This window comes from Mycteria americana, chromosome 9 (assembly GCF_035582795.1).
Source record: "Mycteria americana isolate JAX WOST 10 ecotype Jacksonville Zoo and Gardens chromosome 9, USCA_MyAme_1.0, whole genome shotgun sequence".
Taxonomy (NCBI): domain Eukaryota; kingdom Metazoa; phylum Chordata; class Aves; order Ciconiiformes; family Ciconiidae; genus Mycteria; species Mycteria americana.
This window is the reverse complement of record NC_134373.1, coordinates 15203737-15227194: the sequence shown is the minus strand read 5'-3', so window position 1 is coordinate 15227194 and position 23458 is coordinate 15203737. Positions and strand designations below refer to the sequence as shown.

The window sequence follows — 23458 nt, the reverse complement described above, 5'->3', positions numbered from 1 at the left end:
GCCCACTTTAATCTGTGAAATCTGATGTATGTATACAGCAGAATAGAAGCATATAAAATCTGGCTCTTAACAGAAGTTGAGTCTTCATACATTTTAGACGCATTTATCCAGATTTACAGTGTTTGCGTTTAATAATACCAAAGCATTTGGGTAATTCTTAAATCTTACTGGCAATTGTAGTACCTTGCCATTTACAAGGGTCACCAGATTTATTCCATATACCATATGAAAATTTTTTAAAAGTCTCTCTGCCTTAGAATCCATGAAAAAAGTTTTCCGAGGCTGACAATGTAAAACGTGTGCATGTGGTGTTTGAAGTAGACATAAAAGAATTATACACTGCTTATTGCTTTGTTTACCATCCCTTTAAAATGGTAACCAATAAATCGAGTAAAGAGTTGGATTTGTACATCACAGTGTTGTGACCTGTTTGCCTGGAATATATTCTGAAAGGATACAATAACAGCAATCCTAAATTCACCCTGAAAATACCATGCAGTCTTCCATCTTCATGAGTGATAAGATTTTAGGATCTAAGTGGCAAGGTATATTAACTGCATAAGGTTCCAGCTCAGTAGGGTGCTTAAGCACATGACTAACCCATACGTGGGATGAAAATGGGTGTTTTCACAGTGGGGCATACCTTGATTGAGGACCAAACTAGTTAATTTTTCTCCCCTTGTTTCCTACAGTTATGTAACTTAAAATGTTAAGTGAGGCTGTATTTTTAAAAGTTGAAGAGCAGTGCCACACCAAATTACAAAACTCTTTTGCAAGAACACACCATTTCCTTGGGTAAAACTTGTTACGGGATCTCGACTAGGCATGTCAAGCAAACGGGAAAATCTCAATTTTTGAAGTGTCCTCTGACATCAGATGGTAAACTGTGAAATGCAATTGAATGAAGAGCTGAATCTAGTTTCGTCAGTTTTCAAAGCTATATTTCCAGAGTCTACATAATTCAAACCAGATCCATTCTATCTGATATGACACAAATTTGTGGTGTACTGTGTTAATGTAAAAAGTATCCGAGTATAGTATAATATATCTCCATGGGTTTGCTATTGGCTTTTTTGTCTTAGCAGGATGTGCCATTAGTGACCATTTAGTTTTTATTGCAGTACGGAATACAGATGATTTTAAAGAAGCCAATATGAAAACGTCTGTCAGAAGTGCTAAAGATGAATACATGCAGCAATGACTTCAGTTATTTACTAGATTGTGACAAGATTACAGCAGTGCATTACCTTTGAGTACTATTTTCAAGAGCGTTACTGTATATCTATTGCAAAATACAGTCTAGATTTTATAGTGAGTGAATGACTGAGCTGTCAGCAAAGTATTTCTTAATTGTGGCTAAGCTCTTGGAAAGAACATAGAGAATAGTGCAAATAAGAAGGTATCTTCTTTCAAGCTTTTCTGTCAATAATAGTTATGTGGTGCCACAATTTAAATGCTGCTCTCTAACTTTTACAGGTTTTTGCAGAAAATAATTGCAAAAGCATGTAAATGTCTTATTTCCTTCATAAGCCTTTGAAATAACCCTCTTGGGTCTCTTGCCTTTTGCTCTCAGCTCTGAATGGTACTCCAGGGAGTTGGCATCTCTTATCAGAAATGAACAGCCAGGCAAGGGGCAGCCAGCATATTGAGAGACCATAATAGTGTGTTGGTCAAGGGCATCACACAGGTACTGAAAGGTCTCTTGTTGTGTTAAACAAATGCTATTTCCTTCCTGGCTTAAGTGGGAGCTGATTTTTTTTTTGTAAGCTTCTCTTTTGGCAAAAGAACAATAGGGATAAATAAGGCAACCTTTCCAGTGAGAGATATGCATTAGATTATCATAAATCCACAGATCAAAAGTGCCGTGGTCAATGAGAACAGGCATTGTAAGATTAAATAGAAGGACTAATTGAAAGTGGTGTCCCATGGTAGACAGAGGATTGACATGATATTGAGTAGATATAACTATGGACTAAGTAGAAGGGGGAAAAATACAATGCACGGTACTTTTTTAAAAGGTTACAATTCTGTTTGTACTGGTGACTGAGCAGTTTTTGTGTCTTGTGGGAATAAGAGAAGGCTAAAAGTATATTCTATCTGTTCTTTAAAATACTGAGAATTTGGTGGTGAGACTTAATTATATACCAGTAAAATTTTAGGTTGTTTTAAGAATCCTTTATTATAGCCTTTTAATTAAGAAATCAGAGACCTGAGGTATAGATATGCTTCTAAAAATTAAATAAAATCATTGGCAGAACATCAATTAATCAAATGTATCCTGAGACTCTTAGATAAAGGTTTTCCATCTGCATTGCTGAATGCTATTTAGTACATATTATGAGGGCTTTCTGCTCTCAAATCTAGCAAACCTGGCATTCTCTCACCTTCATATAAACTGTTCTGAACTCTTCTGTCTGGTTTGTGGTGATTCAGTAAATGTCAGAATTGATTTTACTGAAGTTCCATGCAGGGGTATTGGTAGATTAAAACATTCCTGTCCTGATTTCCTTTGTGAGAGATGGTACCTGTTTGGTTGTTTGCTCCATTCTGTTTAACGGCTGAGTCTGGACAGCAAGTGGAAAGATTGCCTCTTAGACTAATTCTGACTGCTGCATTCTGGTCCAGGAGAAACCGCCTGCAGAAAGAGAGGAGATTGTTGTCTTCCCCAAGCAGTTGAGAGAGCTCAGGAACTATCTAGAGCGCTGGATGGTGCAACCAGGAGGGAGCTTTGCAGCCGGAGCTGAGGCTGGCAGACTCCTGTAAATAGTAGGGAACAAACATCACGAAGCTGCAGAGGGGACTGGGAAGAGAGATGTGCATATCTAGAGGGGACTGTTCAGAGCTTATTGCAGTTGAGGAAGCCACTGCAGGCTGACAGGCTAAGATTTACCAAAGCTGAAGGAAAGACTCTGCCCAACAAGGACAAAGTGAGCAGTGGAGAATTGATTCTGCAAGTCCTGTTCATTTGTTTGGGTTTTTTAACTTCAACCTGTTTCGCTATTAAGTATGTTTTTTTAATACTTAAGAGTTTAAAATCCCTTTTGCTGTCTTCACTGTACCCATCTTAAAGGAAAACTACAAGCCAGGCTATCTCAAAGCTCTAGCCTTCTTGAGGTCTCATCACTTGGCTATCTGGACTTTGATTTATGTGACTATTTTGCATTTATTGTACTACCATTGAGTTACTTACCTATGTCTGCAGCAGGGAATAGCTGCAGTGATACACTATCATTTAATTCCTGAAGTGCTAAGGTGTGATACATTTGTCGTGGAAAATACATGATGTGATCGTTGACTGGGTAATTTATAACATTAAACTGTAAGTTTTGCCTGGTCTAGAAACATATGTATGTTGCAGCTCATTTCATTCATTCTGTGTTTGAGTGAATTCAGATTCTAGGATGATCTTGAGGTAAGAAGTATTTCTAATAGAATTCAAGGTTTAGTGCATTGGAGAGGACTTCCTTTACCAGACCATAATTCAGCTTATGGTGGTTGCTCTGTTGTAAAGTATTGATGTCTTGGGATAATGTTTTAGCGAAGTCAGGGAAATAGAGGCAATGGAAATCCAGCCCTGTGAGTCACTATAGCAGCATTTAGTATTCATACCTGCATATTCTAGGAACAGGGACCATCACTCATAAAATTAGTTACCCAAATGAAGCAGTTAATTGATGAGCTGTTAACTTAAGGATGGCTGGAGCTCTTTTTGGTCATCAGTGAAAAGGCATTCCTTGGGAAGAGCACTATCATCAGGATAATAATTTGAAACCAAGGATAATAATTTGATTATTATCAAATAATTTTATAATAATATTAATAATAACATTATTATTGAAATATGAAAATAATAATATTATTTTCAAATAATAATTTGAAACCAGGATAATAATTTGAAACCAATAATTTGAACCAAGGATTTGAAACCAATAATTTGAAAGCAAGGATAGGATGAAATCAAGCTTCTTGGTTCTGTTCAACCCTTTTTATTTCTCCTCTGTTTTTCCTCCTTTCTGCTGCTTCTCACATGCTCCCACAAAGAAAAGTTTTCACCCTTGTATTTGCACCAGAGAGTCTTGTTGTTATAGACTACCAGGCATTTGCTATCAGATGCCATACGAGTAGCGAATTAAAGGTTTAAGGGAATAAAGACAGAGTTTACTTGGTCTTATAATGAATTCATCATTGATTTGTAGATGTGCATCTCGTGTTACCTGTTACCCATCCCTTGAAATCATTGAAATGTCATTCACCCTCCCTAATGGGTAACAAGTTTTTGATAGTACTATTAAACAAAGTTCAGCATTATTTTTAAATCAACTTTTGCTGGATCTTAGGGTAAGGCTGAATATAAATAATGAAAAGGAGACATTCTTAGGATAATTGAACTATGTTGAACAAGAAACACTTGTGAAGGACTTTAAGGAGTATTAGAGAGTTCTTCGGTAATAGGTAAAAGCAGCTGTTTTTTAAATTTAAATTAAATGTACTAAGGTTTTTGTGTGATGAAGTTATCTGTTTCCCAGAGAATTGTAGCAAGGAAAATGGTAGTCAAATGTTACGGATTCCAAATTAGGTACCAAGGAAAGCAGAGGAAACGAAATACAAAGATTTACTGTACTTGTGTGGTGTCCTGCTGAATACATTTGAATGTTTGATAGATAACACATCCAGGCATGCAGACAGTGATCTGGTAGGTTACTTAATGTCATGGTTTAGCCCCAGTTGGCAGCTAAGTCCCACACAGCCACTCGCTCACCCTCCCCACTCCCGGTGGGGTCGGGGAGAGAATTGGAAGAGCACAAGCAAGAAAACTTGGGGGCTGAGATAAGAGCAGTTTAATAATTGAAATAAAATAATAATAATAATAATAACAACAACAACAACAATAATAAATTGTAATGAAAAGGAATATAACAAGAGAAGGAGAGAGAGAGGAACAAAACCCAGGGAAAACCAAAAAACAACAACAACAACAACAACAACAATAATAAATTGTAATGAAAAGGAATATAACAAGAGAAGGAGAGAGAGAGGAACAAAACCCAGGGAAAACCAAAAAACCCAGTGATGCAACCGCTCACCACCCTCTGACCAACACCCAGATCATCCCCAAGCAGCAATCGTTGCTGCCCAGCCAGCTCCCCCAGTTTCTATGCTGAGCATGAGGCCATATGGTATGGCATAGCCCTCTGGCCAGTTGGGGTCAGCTGTCCTGGCTGTGCCCCCTCCCAGCTTCTTGTGCACCTGGCAGAGCATGGGAAGCTGAAAAGTCCTTAACTAAAACATCCCTGTGTTATCAGCATTATTCTCATCCTAAATCCAAAACACAGCACTACACCAGCTACTAGGAAGAAAATGAACTCTATCCCAGCTGAAACTGGGACACTTAACAAGACCTAATGCATGGCATAGTTTTGTTAAAGGAAGTTAGGAAATATTATAGAACATTGAACAACTCTGTTAATCTTTTTTATTACTCTGCTTTTAGCAATTTATTTGTATTAGAATCTAAAACTGGACTAAGTTATACTGAAAAACTATGTGTAATATTGTTATCTTAGTAAGTTTATAGTGGGAGAGTTCTAGTGAGCACCTAGTCAGTCTTTTTTCCCTAGATATCGAGGGCAAAGGTTTTCTTTGAGACTCACCAACATTTCCTTGCCTGCTACTTTAGTGAGATATTTCTGATGTCAAAAATGGCCTGCAAAGAAAAAGGGGAAAATGCTACCGTAAAGTGTTCTGAAGGCTATTATTATGTCCCCTTTTAGGCTTTTTTTTTTTTTGCAAGGTTAAACAAGGTTGTTAGATTGCTGTCCTCTGGAATCCATCCAGCTTGTTTCTTGACGCCTGAGTTGAGCACAGTGCTGCCTTGGAGTCTGTGCCCGTGCTGCGGAGAAGGGGACGGCGTCCTGCCTCCTACAGCCACCGCTGCCCCAACGCTGCCACGGCCCGGGCACGGCCGGGGGGCTGCGGCCTGCTCATCCATGTCACTGGTGGGTCAGCAACAAGAGCAATATTACAAATGAGAACAGTATTGATTAGAGCGCTTGACTTGAATTCAAGCAGACTCATCTGCCTAGTTTATTTTCATATATTGGCTTGAGGGGCATGTATAGATCCTGTTGTCTTTGGTTTTTTACCAATTTATGTTAACAAATGCATCAAGTCCTTAGCCTGAAATTAATGTACATCTTGGAGCTTAAAGTAAAACGGGTAAGATGCCCCTGAGAAAGAAGCTAACAAAAACATATATAATTTTTTCTTGACAAAAACACTGTGTCACCTTTTCCTTGAAAGTTTTGGGTTGGGTTTTTTTTGGTTTGGGTTTTTTTTTGGGTTTTTTTTTTTTTTTCAGAATAATAGCCTTTGTGCCAGGGCTTACCTTCAGCCATCCCCATTAATAATTGATCTGAATGTGACCAAATTCAGTTTTATATGAAGTCCAAGTTCATATTGAGGTAACATTATAAAGCAGTTTGTGACTGCTTTGGTGAAGGTAGGCATGGGCACTGAGAGCTTTTATGTCCTGTGATAACAACCCCCCTCACTGCTTTCCTCGTGGTATTGGGAAAGAGAAAACCACAGTATTGACATACAGAAGGGGCAAGAGGCTGGTGCAGGTGTCCTGGATTAAAGTGAAAGAATAGCCGCAGCACACAGGAACTGCTTGCCTAGAGGACCGTGAAAGTAATACAAAATAGTCTGTCCTGAAGGGCTGCAGGAGACGTCACATGTCTGGGACCTTAAGAAAAATGTCCTCTGTTCAAATCTGGACAGGATGTGCCATTTGAGTAGAATTCTGATCTAAGAGTTCTGAATTGGCTGACGAGAATATGTGCATTTTGGGAAACAAAAGATTGGGCAGAAAATCTTTCCTCTAAAACCTTGAGAAAGTGAAATGCAAAATGCTTACGTTAGAAGGCCAGTAATAGTGGGCTTTTTCCTTACACTGATTCTTTTGAAGGAAGTCGGAGCAGTAGTGTTTAAAAATTAGTCTGTATTGTTCACAGTAGTAAGTATGAATTTGTAGTGTTTGGGGGATTACATTCAGGATTCTCTATATCTACAGCTAAGAAATAAAAGTGACAGATCTGTAACCGAGAATTCTCTGCTTCTGGTGAACAAAGACAAAAGCACAAATGAGTAACACAGGTACTGGACATGAGTGCTGGCATCAAGACAATTGTCAGTGTTGGTGCTATGTCATTTTTACATTTGGCAGTTAGGCAAATTTTGTTGACTTAATATCATGTAGTTACATTCCAGGAAGAATTTGAGCATCATGCATATTGGGATTGATGTTTATAGTCCTAGCTCTCTGGCCCATGCGAGTCCACTCTAGCCAGTAGCTGCTTCTCATCAGTGAAAGGGCATCTGAAATAAATGAAAGTATACTTAGTGGTTAGTGTTTTTAATTTTTTGTTGCTTCAGGATATTAATTTCTGCTCTTAGTTCTGTGATCGTACTTCTTGTTGATCAGACAGCACAATAGATGAATATATGGGACTACTCTGGCTGCTGAGAAAACATCTGTACTGCTGGCACCTTTGCTGACGGTGGCATTGATACTGTATGTACTGAAGCTTAGGCCCTGGAAACAATCCTTCATTAGGTGAAAGGTGGATTGGCCCAGCCTACTACACTCCTCCTTGTGCGTGGCCTCTAGTTGATAAGTTAATATAAGACTTTGACACCCTTGAAAGCAGCCCCCAGTCATCTTTTTCAACTTGTACTTGTCTGTGTATTTCCTTTTCATAGTTTTTTTTCCTATTAATTTTTTAGCACTACTATTACAAAGAATAGAAAATGTCCAAATTACAAGAAACATATACTAATTAATTGTCTTAGAGTTATATGGAGAAGGAAGAGTGGAATAAAATCGGATGTGATGCATAAGGTCTTGTCCACTGGTACCTTCCATGGACACTTTACTCCATAGTAGGTCTCCTTGTCCTAGTTTTATTTCTGCCAGTATGAATATTTCAGGCTAGAATTTGATTTTGTTTAATTTCATGATTCTAATGTGTTTAAAAAAAAAAAAAAAAAGACAAAACCCCCCAACAACATACAACCCTACAAAACTGCAGATACAGTGTACAGTAAAAGAAAGTTCTTTCTGATCTTCCCTAGCTATGGATACTTGACTTGGCAGTCTTGTAAACAGCAGTCTAATGTAGGAAAAATTTTGGGATCAACCTATAGCAGAAGGAAAAAAACCCCCAAAGGTCTATGGAATAAAAGTATGTACAAAGGGAGTTAGTGCAGAATAAGTTACTGTGTTTTCAATTCTCACCCTTGCTTTTGTTACACCAACTTCCCTCTGTAGACAGGTTTGAGGGAAGGATAATTTTTTAAGAATGAAACTCAATTTTCAGAGAGGAATGGGATTTAACAGTACAACTATCATTACAATTTGTGAGCTGCATGTAAAGATGTTGAGAGTTTTATGGCTTACAGTTTTAATGCAGCTGTGTTTAAAATAAATGTCTTTTTTATACTCTGCTGCAACATCAGTTTTATATCATGTGGAACTAAGCTATTTTACCTTCTATTTAGGCATATTCCTAGGTATCATTAAAAATAAAAGTTTAAGCCACATCATGTGACAAAACGTCAGCTAAATGCATTGTTGGTTATAAGGCTGCTTCTTCAAGCTACTTTCTGGAAAAGTGGACTATTTCTTGTCATATGAACCTATGGATACAACTAGTTTATGCATTGTCTCTGCCCCCTTTTCACCCATATTGTCATCCTTGTTTTCTCCAACAGAAAGGAGAGCCAACCTGCAGTATTCTTTCTCCAGAAACCACAGAGCAGCTGACCTTTGAGATTCCTCTGAATGATTCTGGCTCTGCTGGACTTGGTGTGAGCTTAAAAGGCAACAAATCTCGGGAGACTGGAGCTGATCTTGGGATTTTCATCAAATCCGTTATTCACGGAGGTGCTGCTTTTAAGGTATGGAAGAAACACATCAGACAATGTGTTAGAATTCTGACATTTCTGTGCTGAGTACTGAATCTCACTTGATAAGCATTCTAGGAACAAATACCTTTTTGTCACCGATTCCTTTAGGTGAACTGCAAATCTACTGATGTTTTGTCCCAAGATTCTGGTGTCTTGTGTGGTAGGGTTTGCCACAAGGAAAGTGAATTGGTGGAAACCTTCGGTGAGATTTGGATGCTGCAGGAAATGGGGAAGGGGGAGAAGGCTAAGGGTGTGCGGGTACGAGGAGAGGCTACCCCCAGCTTTCCAACAGCCCACAGAAGTGCATGGGAAAGTTTGCGTGCTGCAAGGCTCAGTGACAGAGAAGTTAGATATCTACATTTCTTGTCTATCTGCACTGCTTTTGGGTTCCCGAAGTGATACAGGCAGGCCCATAAAAAACAATCAAAAGACAAACTTCTTTACAAAAATTATAAATTGACAATTCTGTGAGGTTGAGGATTATGTCTTTTATTTATGCTGTAAATAAAAAGCTAGCTCATCATTTTCTTTTTTTTTTTAATTCAAAATATTTTTTACCATTGTAGTAAAAATGTGTCTTGGCTGAGCCTGGCATCAATTGTGCAGAAGTTACCAATTGTTCCTGAGGTGGATTGAATGGGTAATATTAAATTGGTAAATGACAGTATTATGAATTGTTCTGCTCCCTGTATACAAGGACTGTTGCACATTTTTATGATTAAAAAGTTTTTGAATGATTTTCTAATCTTTAGGAAATCTGTTGACTGCATTTTTTTCCCAAATAAAACTTGAAAAGGGTAACTTTCTTGAAATTAGAAACAAAAGTCTTAATCTTTCAGGGCTAGTATGTTTAACTGTTGTGGATCCATAATGTAATTTTTTTCTCTTGTGTTATCTCAGCAATTCCTTGCAGTTCTCTTTTCTGTAAAAATACCTTTTAATTCAGTGTATGTAAATTCCGCTACTGACATCAGCCTGCTGAGTAAGACAATTCACAGCATTAAAACTTTCATGATCATCTATTTACAGCAGCTGGTGAATAGCAATAATCAAGGATTTAGCTTTGATGTGAATGTTTAATACTTCCCTGCTTCTATTATTTACCTGTCCTAGTCCCACAGTTATTTCAAAGCTTGGATCTTCTCAAGTATAACTGAGCCTAGTACATGCAGTTCAGAACACTGTCGGTAGTTAACTCAGGGCTAAATGACACGTGAGTAAGCTCATCTACTTGGTGTATATCAGGAATGAGTTAAGGCGTGATTGGCCAAATTAGGGCTGGATAAATTCAATTTATGTGCATGTCTGCTACAGAGTACAACTCATTTTACTGTGAAAATGAAGCTGCCCTCCTTGCTTTCCCAGCTGTGTGTTCCCTGAGTAATTGTCCACACCAGTTGCAGTGACAGTGTATATTGCCATGAATAAACTCATGGTTTTGAATAGCAAACCTTATGGAGCCATATTCCGGCAGCATTAGTGGGCTGGCTACCTGACTTGTCACATCACAGGCACATAAGACAACCCTTTCTAGCTCTGTACATTTACCACTCTCTCCTCCCATAGTTACTCACTCTGGAGCAATTAATTTGAGCTTGATGGGTCTGCAGACTAATAAAGCAGGACTTCTGTGCTCACACCTAAGTAATCGAGCAACTGGCACAGTTAGTCACCATGATGGGAAGATTATTTTGTCTTGTAATAACCAGTGGTCCTGTGACCTATCTTCTATTCTACCTCGTTGTAACCCTTTCACCAATTAGAACTGTGTGGTAATAGATCTGAGAGTAGGCTCCTGAGCAAATGAGATAGTAACAGAGGCTGAGCCTCTAGCTTCAACCAGAACTGTTCAGAGAATCTTTCCTATGTGTTTTATACAAGTACTCACAGAATGCAGTCATTCTGGCAACGTCTTAAGAACCATAGTTTACTGTTGCATATGCATGGAGAGCAGCTGTCTTTCTCCTGTCTAATGACCTTTATATAGAACAAAACATAATCAGTGTGTATTAACAATTAATAAAATTTCTTGTATCAAGTTAAAAAGTGTGCACATATTTGTGCATAAATATTTAAAGATGTCCGTATTGTCCTTATTTTAAATGTCATCTTGTAGCAAGTTTTTAAATAAAGCGCCTTTCTTTCCAGCTGGTAGCTGTCCAGAGCATTTTCCCATGCTATTCACTGTAACTCTCTGAGACAGAGCATTATGGATTTAGACATGTGCATTTGCTTTTCGGTGTACAAAGTTTTCTTGGGAAACTATCACAGGAGGAAATCGTAACGCTCACTGACGTGAGAATTCTCTTACTATTTCTCACTTCTGCATTTAGAGTTTCAAATTTGTTCTGATTTTGTGATATCATGCTAATATAAGGGGGAGCTTTATCCCCTTGTCTATATAGTCACCACTTCAAAAGAAGACATGTAATACATTGAACTTCAACACATTTGTTTCACTGCTGAAGTAAATGCTTAGTCCTTCTCATGCTGTATAAAGGTTTTGATACATTAAATTTCTTTCACCAGTGTGTTTTTTAGAACAAAGAGTTACGTATGAGATGCAGACAATTTTGGTTAGTTCCTGTTATCTGTTTTTGGTCTGAGCCAAAGGTATAAAGAAAGGCCAACATTTTTTAGTGCTTTTTCAAAACGTTAACACATTAATCTAGCTCTGATGTGTTAGTGGCATTGCAAAGCACAGTACGGGAGTTGTAAAAAAACATAAGGGAAAATTAAAGTCTTTAATTCCATACTTTATGATTTTTTGTCCTAGCTAAAGATTTTAGGAAATATCACGTGTGTGATATTTTGTGTCATACACGCTACAGTAAGACCCAGTGCCTATTTACTGATCTTGCTACAAAACCAAATGAAGTAAAAATGCTTTAATGTTCTTAGTTGGTATTCTAACACTGTATCCTGCAGGAATAAAAAGAGTTACTTTTGCTGATTGAACCAGTATGTCCCTTCTTAACCTTCTTTTGGAATTTTTGAAGTGTCTATTTTTTATCATCGCTAAGATAAAGAAGTTACTAGAATACTTGATATTTGTAATTATGCAGAGCCTTTCATGTGAGGACAACTAACACTTGACTGAGTTTAAACACATCATCTTTCCCCCTAACTTTGGGGATTTCAGCCTTGTTCCTCTTGAGACATCTTGGTTTTTCACTTGTGATGCATTCCTGATGATCAGGTACTTGCTGTCTGCTGCAGCTGAAATGCAGCAGAGCCGTTATTAGAAATAATGGAATATTTTCTGCGTGCACATTTGTTCAAATCAAACGGTATAGCTTGAACCTCCTTGGGGCTTCTGAGTGCTGTTGCAGTAAACATTGCTTGTTTTGTGCAGTGGATGGGGAAATTGGATGATTCCAATAAATGCCATCAAGGAATTCCTTCTGAGAGAAATGTCATTGATGTGATAAGGGAAATAGCTACGTGTGCTTTGATTAAAAACATAAGTCCATGAAGAACATGACATTATATCTCCCTGCTTTTCTGTAAAAAGCATCAGAGTCTTGTGACTGACTGAATATGGTAGCCATGTGGTGGTAGGTTCTACCCCTTGTTGTGAGTCTCCATAAAAACCTATTTTTTGAATAAGCATGGGAACAGTAACTTCACCCTTTATTAGAATAGCTCACTTGCAGTTTCAGAGATGGCATTTGAAAACCATTTTACTGAAATGCCAAATGTTGTTTTTCTACTCAGAAGTCACAAAGAAACCTACCTTTCAGAGATAAAAGAAAAAACACGTTAAAACAACATTTAGTTTGTTTTGAGCCAAGTAGATTGTCTTGCAGTTCAGGCTTCTAGACCCAGGCCGTAACACTAGTAATGTGAAAATCTGTGTTTGGAAACTGTTTAGATATTGGGATTTTTTTTTTTTTCAGTCTTTAAAATAGCAAAAGGTTTTTCTGTGACATAACTTCTATCTGAGCATGTGTGAAAACACTGTTCAGCTGTCTTCCAGCCTACCTTGTACAGGTGACTTAGTAAGTGTACTTGATCAGCATTTATAAAGCACGCACACTTTTTTTCTCCAATCATAGTTGAAGTGTTGAATTCAAGTTGAATTTTGCATTAAGTGGAACATGTAGCAGAGTGGGAAGAAGGGAGATGCATCAAAAGAAGTTCTTTAAAACCTGACATTATTAGAATATAAAGAAATAAATACAAAGTCTCAGACAAAAGTATTACAAGGCAAATTAAAAATCAGGCCAGTTCAGAGCTGTCTGAGGCTGCAGTGATTCCTTCAAAAATACACGTTGTGTTCAGGACAGTTGCATAGTCAACAGATGTAGTCATGACAAGATGCATTTGACAATGTATTTGTATATACTTTAGTAAAAATCTTCAACGGATATTTATACATGGGTGTTTATCCACAGAAAGGAAATAAAGTAATCCAAGAACCTGTGGGACCATAGCAGGAGGACATGAGGACCTGTAAAATTTTCAAAGTCTTACAGAAACTCACAAAAAATAAAATCTTTTTTCCTCAAACTCCTGTTGCTGTGAATGGCTCCATTCATTTCAGCAAATTTTGATAGAACACAAAGGAATTACAACATGTGCAAATAATAAAACTCCCTGTTCAACAGTGTTAACTCTTCTCTCCCTAGACTTTAGCATGTGTGATGGCATCATTTTGTATGTAGAGAAAGGGTGGGGTTAACCTATTGACTTTGACTGCAGGTAAATTTGTGTTGGCATGAAATATTCAGCAGAGAGGTGGGAGAGGTTTCAGTATCTTTTCCAAACGGCATTGCTGTTTCCTATCCTCCATTCCCATACCTTCCCCAGAAAAGTCTTATTTCTCTTCATTTTCCTTCACTGAGTGCCTCATCTCCCAATTCTGTCTTTCCATCTTCTTGTCCCTCCTGGTTTATTTTGGATTCTGGTATATGCTGCTGTTCTTCAGCTCTGTGGCTACTCATACTCTGCTGTGGTAATGATGATACCCAGTTCCAACAAAAGTAACCCTTAAGAAAGCTGAGTTTCTCACAGCTACTGTAACTCACTTGAGCACAAATGACTTGGACTTGGCAGTAATAGCCAAATAGTTAATTGAACATCTTAGTGATAGAAAAAATAAAAATCAAAAAGTATATATATTTTGCATTACTCAGGTGCATGAAACATGTAAACAGTTTGGACGAGTGCCTTATGAAGAGTATGTAATGAGCCTATGAATGAATCTGATTTGTTTTAACCAAGCAATGTATTTCTGTGCAAGTTCTTTCCCTGCTATTCTTTCTTCACTGCCCTTCTGTATTAGATGTCTTCAGTTTCTTACTCCTTTTTCTTCCTTCTTTGAGGTCTGATGCCAACCTGATAATTGTGAACTTGACAAGCTTTAAAAGAAACTCTTGTCTCTTAATTAAATAAACCTTATTTTCTTGTTAAAGAGAGAAAAGTCCATGCCACATACTTTTATGAAAAGAAATAAATCACAGATAATAATGACAACAGCAATAGGACTCCTAAATCACAAAATAGCAGGGTCCACAATTTTATTACCCCCACAAATGTCATTTAACCTTGGCAATGAAACTGAATTACTTTTTTCATAGCATAGGCTACTTGGTATGGCTCAACCTTAATTTTGTTTTTGGCAGCAGATTTGGATGTTAAAATACATGGATGGCATTAATTAAAATAAGGATTCTTAAGTCTTAATGACCATTCTGAACTGAGAACACTAGCCCATATGGTGGCATGGTAATTGTGACAAGATAGACACTAGTGAGACTATCAGACAAAACTTTTGGAGCTGTGTCTTACCAGACCCTGATAGCAGATATTAATGCATGGAAAATATGTTGCACTACTCCTTCAAGGTTGCACTGCAGATACTAACAGCTATGGTGTGGGTCCTTTTAACTAACCAAAAGCTCATTTTCCTGTTTTCTTTTTAGAACTGATACAAGTTAAATTGTACATGCAAGAAAAACAGCAGTGTGTGCATGCACTTCTGTGTTTGTAATTGCCCTATGATCTCTTCCCGAAATGTAGTAAATGGAGGAAAAAAATGGTCAATTAATGGGCAAAAAGATTTTTCTTTTTAAAGACCTGGTACTATGCAGTCTCTTGTTTCTTAAATTGTATAAAGGAATGTCTGATTTTCTGCAACTTGCTTTCCTGTATGTGGCACCTCTGCCTAATCATTCTTTATTTAAAAAAAAAAAAAATTTTGTTTTTATTTTTTGCTTGTAGGATGGTCGTTTGCGAGTAAATGATCAGCTTGTTGCAGTAAATGGGGAGTCACTTCTGGGCAAATCAAATCATGAGGCTATGGAAACACTGAGGCGCTCCATGTCCATGGAGGGGAACATTCGTGGGAGGATCCAGCTGGTAGTTCTCCGGAGACTGGAGGTGCAGACAGAGGTGAAGCAGTAAATACGTTTATTAGATAAATGTCTTTCCAGTCCCAGTGTTTTTGCATACAAGAGATGATGGCTAAAGTCTTGGTCACAGAGAGCTCCTCCTGGCAGAATGAATTCTTGACTTCCTGGAGTCAGGATTCACACAGTGTTTCTGGGTGGTATCTCCTGGTCTTGCTGTTCCTGTTGAGGCCAGGCTAAAAGTTGCCTCTTACTTTAATTTGACGAGTATTAGAACAAAAGCAAATGTGGTTCCAAAAATGGTTAATTTAGGATTAATGTGTTGATGTATTTTTGACTATGTGTTACCTCCTCAAGGCAATAGCTGGGATACAGATGATTTGAATTCTTCTGATTTCATTTGTCGTCATGACCTTACTGTCCTAGTGTGACTTGGATTTTACTTCACTCTTGCTTTTTCATTTTTATTAGTATTTTAATTCACTCCACTTTTGTGTGTGTGTGTGTGTTCTTCTGGTCCTGTCCTGTCCCTCCACCTTTTTTTTTGATCTTCAAGGAATTAATATTTTACTTTCCCTGGTCCGGTGAAGGCCACCTCTTCAGAATGGGTTTTTGAGTTGATTAACATAAAACTGGCTTAAGTAAGGTAACAAAATAAGAGAAGAAAGAAATGTTAACAGTTATGTTTTCTAGACCTCATATAAACTGATGTTTGCCAATCACCTCTTATTTTGAAAAGGATGGGTTTTATGATCTCTTGCTCCCTCTCTTTCATGCATGCATGCACATATGCACACTCTTTCTTCATCTTTACATAGATAATATGTATGTATGTATACTGTCTGCCCTTACTACTCACCCCAGTTTTAATTTTGACCCTTGAGTAAATATTTTAATAGTTTTTCAACATCTGTACAGTTCCTTAAAATAAAAATATATACAAGTGGATTTGTGGTATAAAAGGTTGTAATAAATTCCATTATAGAATTCCAAGAGGTGATTTCAAGCTTCTTATTTAATAAGCATTGCTGGAACATTTTAAAATGTTAAGAACAATCATGTTTGTGGGTGTATTTGCATAAAATATCAGAGAGGGGGAAGAGAATATAGGTATCTTTTAGTATAATTAACTCTTAGTATTTTCCTGATTATTTTCTATTTGATTTACTACCATCATTGATTGAGAAATAGGTTTAGAAGTATATTACTTTCCAAAGATTATGCACTAACTTTGTTGGGAGGACACTTTGCAAAAGCCTCACATGACAGATGTCAGTCATGCCAGAAAAATATGAAAAATATTTATTAGCAATTCTGGAATATGTTAGAGGAAAACACCTTTTTGCTTTCCTTTTTGATGCGACATAGCATTATACTGTAAGGAAGAATTATAAACTATACGTTATGTTTATTGTGCACTCTTCTGACATAGGAAGGATGGCTCACCTTCAAATAAAGCTCACTCCTGCAAGTTTTCTTCATTTAACAAAAGCCAAAATTAAAAAAAACAAACAAACTTCCAGTCAAACATCGGATTGACCTAATGAAAGTGTGAGGCTGCTTTTTATAGTTAAGTGTATAGTTTTGTCTGTTATCCAGATGTATGAAGGAGGTAAATAATCTTAACTCATGCCCTATGAAGAATGCATAATGAGGTCTCAATTTGAATTAAACTGATTTTAGACAGGAATTAATTTTTATAGGGTAGTCTTTAGGTTCAGTTGTAATTCCATTTGAGTCTGGAGACCATAGCAGAAATGGGTTGTTGCCCATTCTTTCCTTTCCCTTCCCCAAAGCAGCTTCCTGAGTTACTGCATCTCAGCTTGGTAGAAGGAGAATAAGTTTAGAAATGTATTATTGTTTTTATTGGTCAGGACACTAATGGAGGTCTTCCACGACAGCTATGTTTTATAAGCTGAATACTCTGATTAGGCTGGTTACTGATCAGTTGTAGGGATATTGATTGTGTCATTTATCAAAGAGCTGGAAAAGCAGGTTTGTTGTTGCTGTTAATTTAAGGCTCCCTACCCACTGGATACAAGTCTCCAGTGTAGTAGTAGTTTGGATGTTGCAAGGCTTAATTTAGCTAGGAGTATCTTAGCTAGCATAGTAAATGTGGACCTCACGACGTAAGGAATCTTATACAAACTAAAGAATTTCCAATAACAAGAAGAAACATAATTGTCAGTGGCTGTGTGGTGTGTGTGTTCCTGTACAGAGGTTCAAAATAGCCTTTTCAAATGGCTCATGCTGCACTGAGGAAGAGGAGAGAATTTTGCATGTGTTGCCTGTCCACTGAGACTACCTTTGTAGCCATATTGTCACTGTGAACATCCCAGCATTGATTTGTGTTCTGAGCTGCATTTTTGCCAATTTTTTATTATTATTTTTAATTGTTACTATTCTATCCTTATTTTTATTATTTTATTATTATTATTTTTAATTTAATATTTATTATTATTAACCTGGGAAGGCAGGTTGCAAGGTGATGTGACACGCTGTCCTTCCTCATGCATTGGTTTGCAGGCAATCACTTGCCAATGCATTAAACGTCTTGCATCATTTTACAAAGAAATTATATGGGTTATATACATGCATTTCTTCTGTAGATGTGACTATGAAACTTAAGGAATGATATATTTAGTGTAACATTTGCTGGCATAATGCACTTTAAAAATAGAAGCCAGTTGGAGGCCCCTTCAAAAAACAGATATAAAATCACAGAAACTATAAAGGTTGTTTTGAAAACTAGCCATAATATTCCCCTGTGTGGGTTTTCTGTTTTCCCTGAATAACGAGTACAGAAACATCTTTCTGGGTCTGTCCCAGTTTTAGAAACTGTGATCCCCCACCCCCACCCCACCCCCCTTTTTTCTTTTGAGCAACTGCTCAGGAGAATAAATTAGGCGATATGGCATGTATGGGGGGGGTGGGGTGGGGAAATGTCTCAAAAGAAAAGCTGACTAGAGGTGTGACAGGAGTTTCTTTAGCTGCTAGCCAGAAGACCTGTGTTTGGGAGTTTGGTGTAACTCCTTACTTGCAAAACCGCGCTAGTGTGTGATCATCAGAACATATGCACTCAGTCTCTGAGAGAAAGGAACCAGCTGGCTGGCAGAAAAATACCATTGGCATTGCCCGTGTTCTTGTGTTGACAATGTCACAAGCTGCCCTCCCAGATGGAGAATTTGAATGAAGCCAGTTGTGGGTCATAAAGAAACCAGTCTTCGTTTTTGTGCATCATTCTTAATGATTGTTATGGCTTAGATATTGTCTTATTTCATGGTCAGCAAAAACAGATTTTGAAGGTATCTTTCAAGTTTCTCATTTGAAAGCAAGCAGTGTACAGTGAACATTACACTGTATTTGTGCACTGTCTGTAGTGATGGCTGATCTTCTGCATTGTTGAACATCTAATTTTTTTGTTACAATGTGAGGTTCTGTTTTTTCCTTAGGAACGCTCAGACCAGGGAGTCTTTCAAAAATCAGCCTTTGACGGGAGTCATAACTTCGCAGCTGCTTCCCGACGCAATGATACTATTCTTCAGCAATTTGTAACATGCAGTCCTCAGGAAAGAATAAAAGGTAGTGTCTAGATATCCTTCTCTGTGCTAAAAGAAAGTAGTTTTGTTTTTTGAAATTCACAGCCAATAGTAAAGCAGTTAATTAGAGTAAGTGCATGCTATGTTACTTTGAGGCTTGAAGATCCAGCGAGGGTGGGAGAGCTGACTCAGAAGTTGTGAATTAGATTCCTGGCACAAATTCCAGTTTAAGTAACAGTTTCTAGCTCGCTGCCCCAACACGTAAGGTTGGATAAAAAACAAATGATGAGTGCAAAATATATGTTGTCAAAATGTTTATTTTCTATATATCTTTAATGAGTGCAATGATTTTTGCATTGAATTCTTAGATTATGTCCCAGGTGCTAAATGAATTTATACAAAAGTGTGATATTCATAAAGTACACTTGCTTATTTTAGACTTAAAGGTAAAATTTGATCAAAGGTTAGAAACATTCCCTTAATTTACAAATTGGAATTATATTAACAAACTCATTAAAAAAAATTACGTAGACATGTACATTGTACAAAGGAAACCTATATGTATGAGCATATGCAAGCATATAAGTAAGAGCTTTTAAGACCACTTATTTTCCTGTCTTCTTTCATTTCTGATGGTATACTGTACTATCTGTCCTATTTGCACCTGACTCAGCAAGATACTAGTTATTTGAAAAGTTTAAGTATTTGAGATGGTCTTGACCCCTATCCTTTTAAGTGTGCTCTTATCCTTCAAGCCAAGCACATACTTAAATACCTTCCAGTAGGAAAAAAGATTTTCTTTGATGTAGTTGAATTATGCATGATTTTTTCCACCTCCACAGATTTTTTCCACTAGACAACTCTGGAATCTGGGTGGCCTGCAAAAAGTAATTTCATAGGGTGCTGTGATGACTGTGTGGGGTACTTTTAACCAAAACCAAAGAACCCCTATCTGTAAAGCTCAAGAGAAACTCCCATATAATTTAGGGGTAAATAATTTGTGTTGACTTCAATATTTTGACAATGTGACTCCAGGAAAATAATTAGATTCAGACTCAAGCACTGTAAATATTCAAAGATCAGATCCTTTTGTTTGGATCTACCTTATATTTCTCTTGTATGGAATTTACACTGATTCTGTAGTTACAGGAGAAAAGGGTCATCCCTGGAGCTAGCCTGCCCTGTAGAGTTAGCCATTGTCAAAGGATCAGAAAGCAACAAGTACCTTTAAACACTTCATTAAAAAAGGTATACGCAACTGCTCTGGAGCCATTGATACAGGTGAATGGCAACAGGTAACTTGTCACTTAAATAAAGTTCAAAACAAAATATGTGGAAGAGCTGTACTTTCAGATGAGGATTCTCCAGCTGTGATCCAAAAATCAGGATGACTAGTTTGCAGCTCACTCATAAAATTGTTTTCAGTAGACATCTTTTTAATTAAAGAATGATGATAAGAAGGCATTATAGCAAAAAAAAATGTGATGGCCTGAGAAGAGAATGTGTGTTGGATGTGGAAAGGATGCTCTGGAGTGGAAAGGATGCTCTGGAGTGCTGCTGAGGGCTATTGTCAGGGAGGGTTTGGCATGGCTGAGGCTTCCCAGCCGTGGTCTGGGAGCAGTTTGGAATTGGAGTCAGTGGACAACAGATGATGGAAGATGTTTCTAGCACTTGCTGGAAGTATCATTGTATTGCAATTTCTGTTGAAGATTTGGTATTTGATGAGTAAAATTTAAGTGATCTTATTGGAGAACTGCACAGGCGCTTTCAGCAGCAGGGTGTCTGCAGTAGGGCTCCAGTCGGAAATTTTCATGGTGAAAGACACTTTGGGCTTACAGCAGTCCTGCATGTTGTAGAAATCTTTCTCTAATTTTGAAGTCATAGTGTTAATTATTATTGAGCTGATACTCATTCTGATTTCCATATGAGCTTGTTGCTTATTTCCAGTCACCGGTTCAAAAATTTTTTTGCATTGTTTCTTATAAAGTTTTGTCCTCAGTCTTTCAAGACATCTGTAAAGGCAAAACACTAGGCCTATGCACAACCCTCATTTAACTCAGTTGTGAACTGTAGGTTGTGTGTCTGTTTAAGGATGTGAGTCGCAGATATGGTGAGCTGCTTTTGACAGGCAGGAACATTCCCTTGTACATTCTTATGGTGTACTATCCAGATCTTGTATGTAGAAGTACGGTTGGTACATTTTTACAGAGAATAATAAAAGATAGAAGAGATTTTTAACATAATACAGGATCTAATGTAAGAATTTAATGACAGGAGCTGTATTATGTTTAATAAAATGTCACTTTCTCAATTAATGTTTTCTAATAATTTATTTCCAGTATCCTTCACTGCTCCTACCAGTAAAATTCTTATAAAAGCTCAGCAAAAATACACTGAAGCTTGGCCTGCTAATATTGCTGTCTGTTTTAAAAGTCTTTTTTATTATACATGAGCAAGAAAAACTAATGTCTGGGGAAAAGTGGTTATAGCCAAAACATTACATTTTGCCTTGCCTGTGGATATTTAAATAAAGGGGGAGGGGATACTGATCCAATATTGAAATGCCATTGTTTGTTCTATTTTTGCATGAATAATACTTGCTGCCTTCAGGTCCTCACTTCTTTTGCTGCCAAGCTGTTGCACAGATTCAGTGTTTTTTAGAACAACCTCTTTGAGAATTGATACTTCAGTGCCAGCAGCTTTACATTTCTGGTGTGGAAAGATTACTGGAATGTGTTTCATTAGAGGTTCTTATATATTTCTTATAACCCTCCATTATAAACAGTTATAGGGGAAATGCTGTCATGTCTCTGGGTAAGTAGTAGAATAATCGTAAACTCTCTACTACCATAGACTGCTGAGTCTTCATGGTTGTACAAGCATCTCTGTTTTCATACATGTGTGGTAACGTCAAGATAGAAAATTAAGTGAAATTTTAAATTAAAGTTTAAATTTGGCTTGTAAACATAACATGTATCTTATAGACAGACTCAATTATTTACTCTCCTAAACTGTTTAATATCTGAAAACTCAGTACATTTTGTTTAGTGGCTTAGCTGTTCCTCTGATCTCTCTGGATCTGTTAAGATCATTTCCTGAGGTCTTGAACATGGAGCCAGTGACTGCCTCTTAGGTTAAATTCTCTCACTCTTTTGCTTCTGCTCCCATTTTGCTGGGAGCTGTAGTCCCTTGTGATCGTTTCCAGTTCACTCGGGAAGTCTGACGTTTTTCTGTGCGTACCATTTGTGTACTGCAAGAAAAATGCCAGTGGTAACCCATCACCAAACAGCCTTTGTGAAATGACGTATCAATTACTGTGAATCAAAGTTAATATAACTACATGATATGCTCAGTCTTCCCAGCTACAGCTATTGGAGGCTGCTCAAAGACTGTAAGCCACAGTGTAGGGTATGGTGTGATTTCCCCCCTGCCCTGCTTCCATCAGGCATCTGTTTTCTACTTTGGGTAGTCAGTGGTTTAGGGATTTCCTAAATCAGAGGTTCTGTCTGGACCATTGTGCCATTGATACCTCTCTAACTCTTAGTCCATTTCTTAATATTTTTTTTAACATTTGGTTTCTAAAACATCCTCATGGCAATGAGTTCCATGATTTAATTGCACAGGAAAAAATACTACTTTGTGTTTGTCCTAGATGTGCTACTTGATAGTTTCACTGGGTGCCTTCTAGTTACTGTGTATGAGACGGTCAGTGAGAGCATCCTTTTCACCTTATGCATAGCTTTTACAATTTCATAGACTCCTCTTGTATCCCCTTTTATTGCTTCTTACTCTAAACCAAAGAATCCTCATCCGTATTTGTGGTAGGAGTGTTTCTACATGTGTCCAGCTACCCTTGGCTCCTGTTCAATACGTTTCTGAGTTATATTACATCCTTTTTCAGATAGGAAGAATGAAACCTTAAATGCTATTTAAAAACTAGGCACACCGCTAACTCGGAGTTCTAGATGGAGTGTTTGGACTTTTCTTAAGGCTCTGAATGTCTGTTTTCTTTTGACTTCACTAAGCATATATTCAAAGAACGATCCAGTGCACTTCTGTTGTATCGTTCCTGAGTGGTAATTGCTAAAGTAATAGCCTTTGTTTATGTGTCAAGAGTTTTCCCCTGCTCCCATGTATATCGCTTTACAGTCACTGACAGGGAATTTCACCTGCATTTCCTACTTAATATCCTGCAATCTTTTTGCAGAGCTTCATAGTCTGCTTATTTTTGGTAATTCTGACTGTTTTTACATGAGTAAATTTTTTCGTCTTCTGATTCATCTTTCAGATCATTCAATTACATTGAACAGTACAAGTTTCCCTTTGTTGTAAGTTCTTTTTACTGTGAGAACTTGCCCTTTACTCCTCATCTCTCTTTCCTGTCCTTAAATTGCAAGCGGAAAGAATGTGATCGTAGTGCAAGAAAGCCAGTGTGCATATATGTTAGGTAGCATATCTGTTTTCTGTGTTAGACTGGCAATAGATATTTTTTAAGGTCTTGTTAGAACTTTTCTCCTCATCTGCTCACCTTCAATTTCTTCTGATGACGTTCTCACTTTTCCTGAGATACAGGGTTTGAACTATTTCTTATCTTTCTGA

At 37.5% G+C, this 23458-nt stretch overlaps 1 protein-coding gene and 1 long non-coding RNA gene across 5 annotated transcripts in view; both read left to right on the top strand.

Moving 5' to 3' along the window:
• The window catches only part of PARD3B (par-3 family cell polarity regulator beta), a 443287-nt gene that overhangs the window by 227013 nt on the left and 192816 nt on the right, over positions 1 to 23458 (top strand). For all 3 annotated transcript variants that reach the window (XR_012777023.1, XM_075511456.1, XM_075511455.1), the window contains exons 11-13: positions 8773 to 8958; positions 15193 to 15363; positions 18773 to 18902. Coding sequence is in view for 2 of the 3 variants with exons in the window: in XM_075511456.1 (XP_075367571.1) it covers positions 8773 to 8958; positions 15193 to 15363; positions 18773 to 18902 (487 nt within the window). In the remaining variant the exon portion in view is untranslated. The remainder of the gene's footprint in view (positions 1 to 8772; positions 8959 to 15192; positions 15364 to 18772; positions 18903 to 23458) is intronic.
• Positions 5600 to 7567, top strand: LOC142414771 (uncharacterized). Of its 2 annotated transcripts, none has more exons than XR_012777209.1 (3): positions 5600 to 5996; positions 6359 to 6461; positions 7456 to 7567. It is a non-coding gene; the product is annotated as an uncharacterized LOC142414771 (long non-coding RNA). The 2 variants fall into 2 exon arrangements; XR_012777208.1 differs by lacking the exon at positions 7456 to 7567 and adding an exon at positions 7073 to 7147.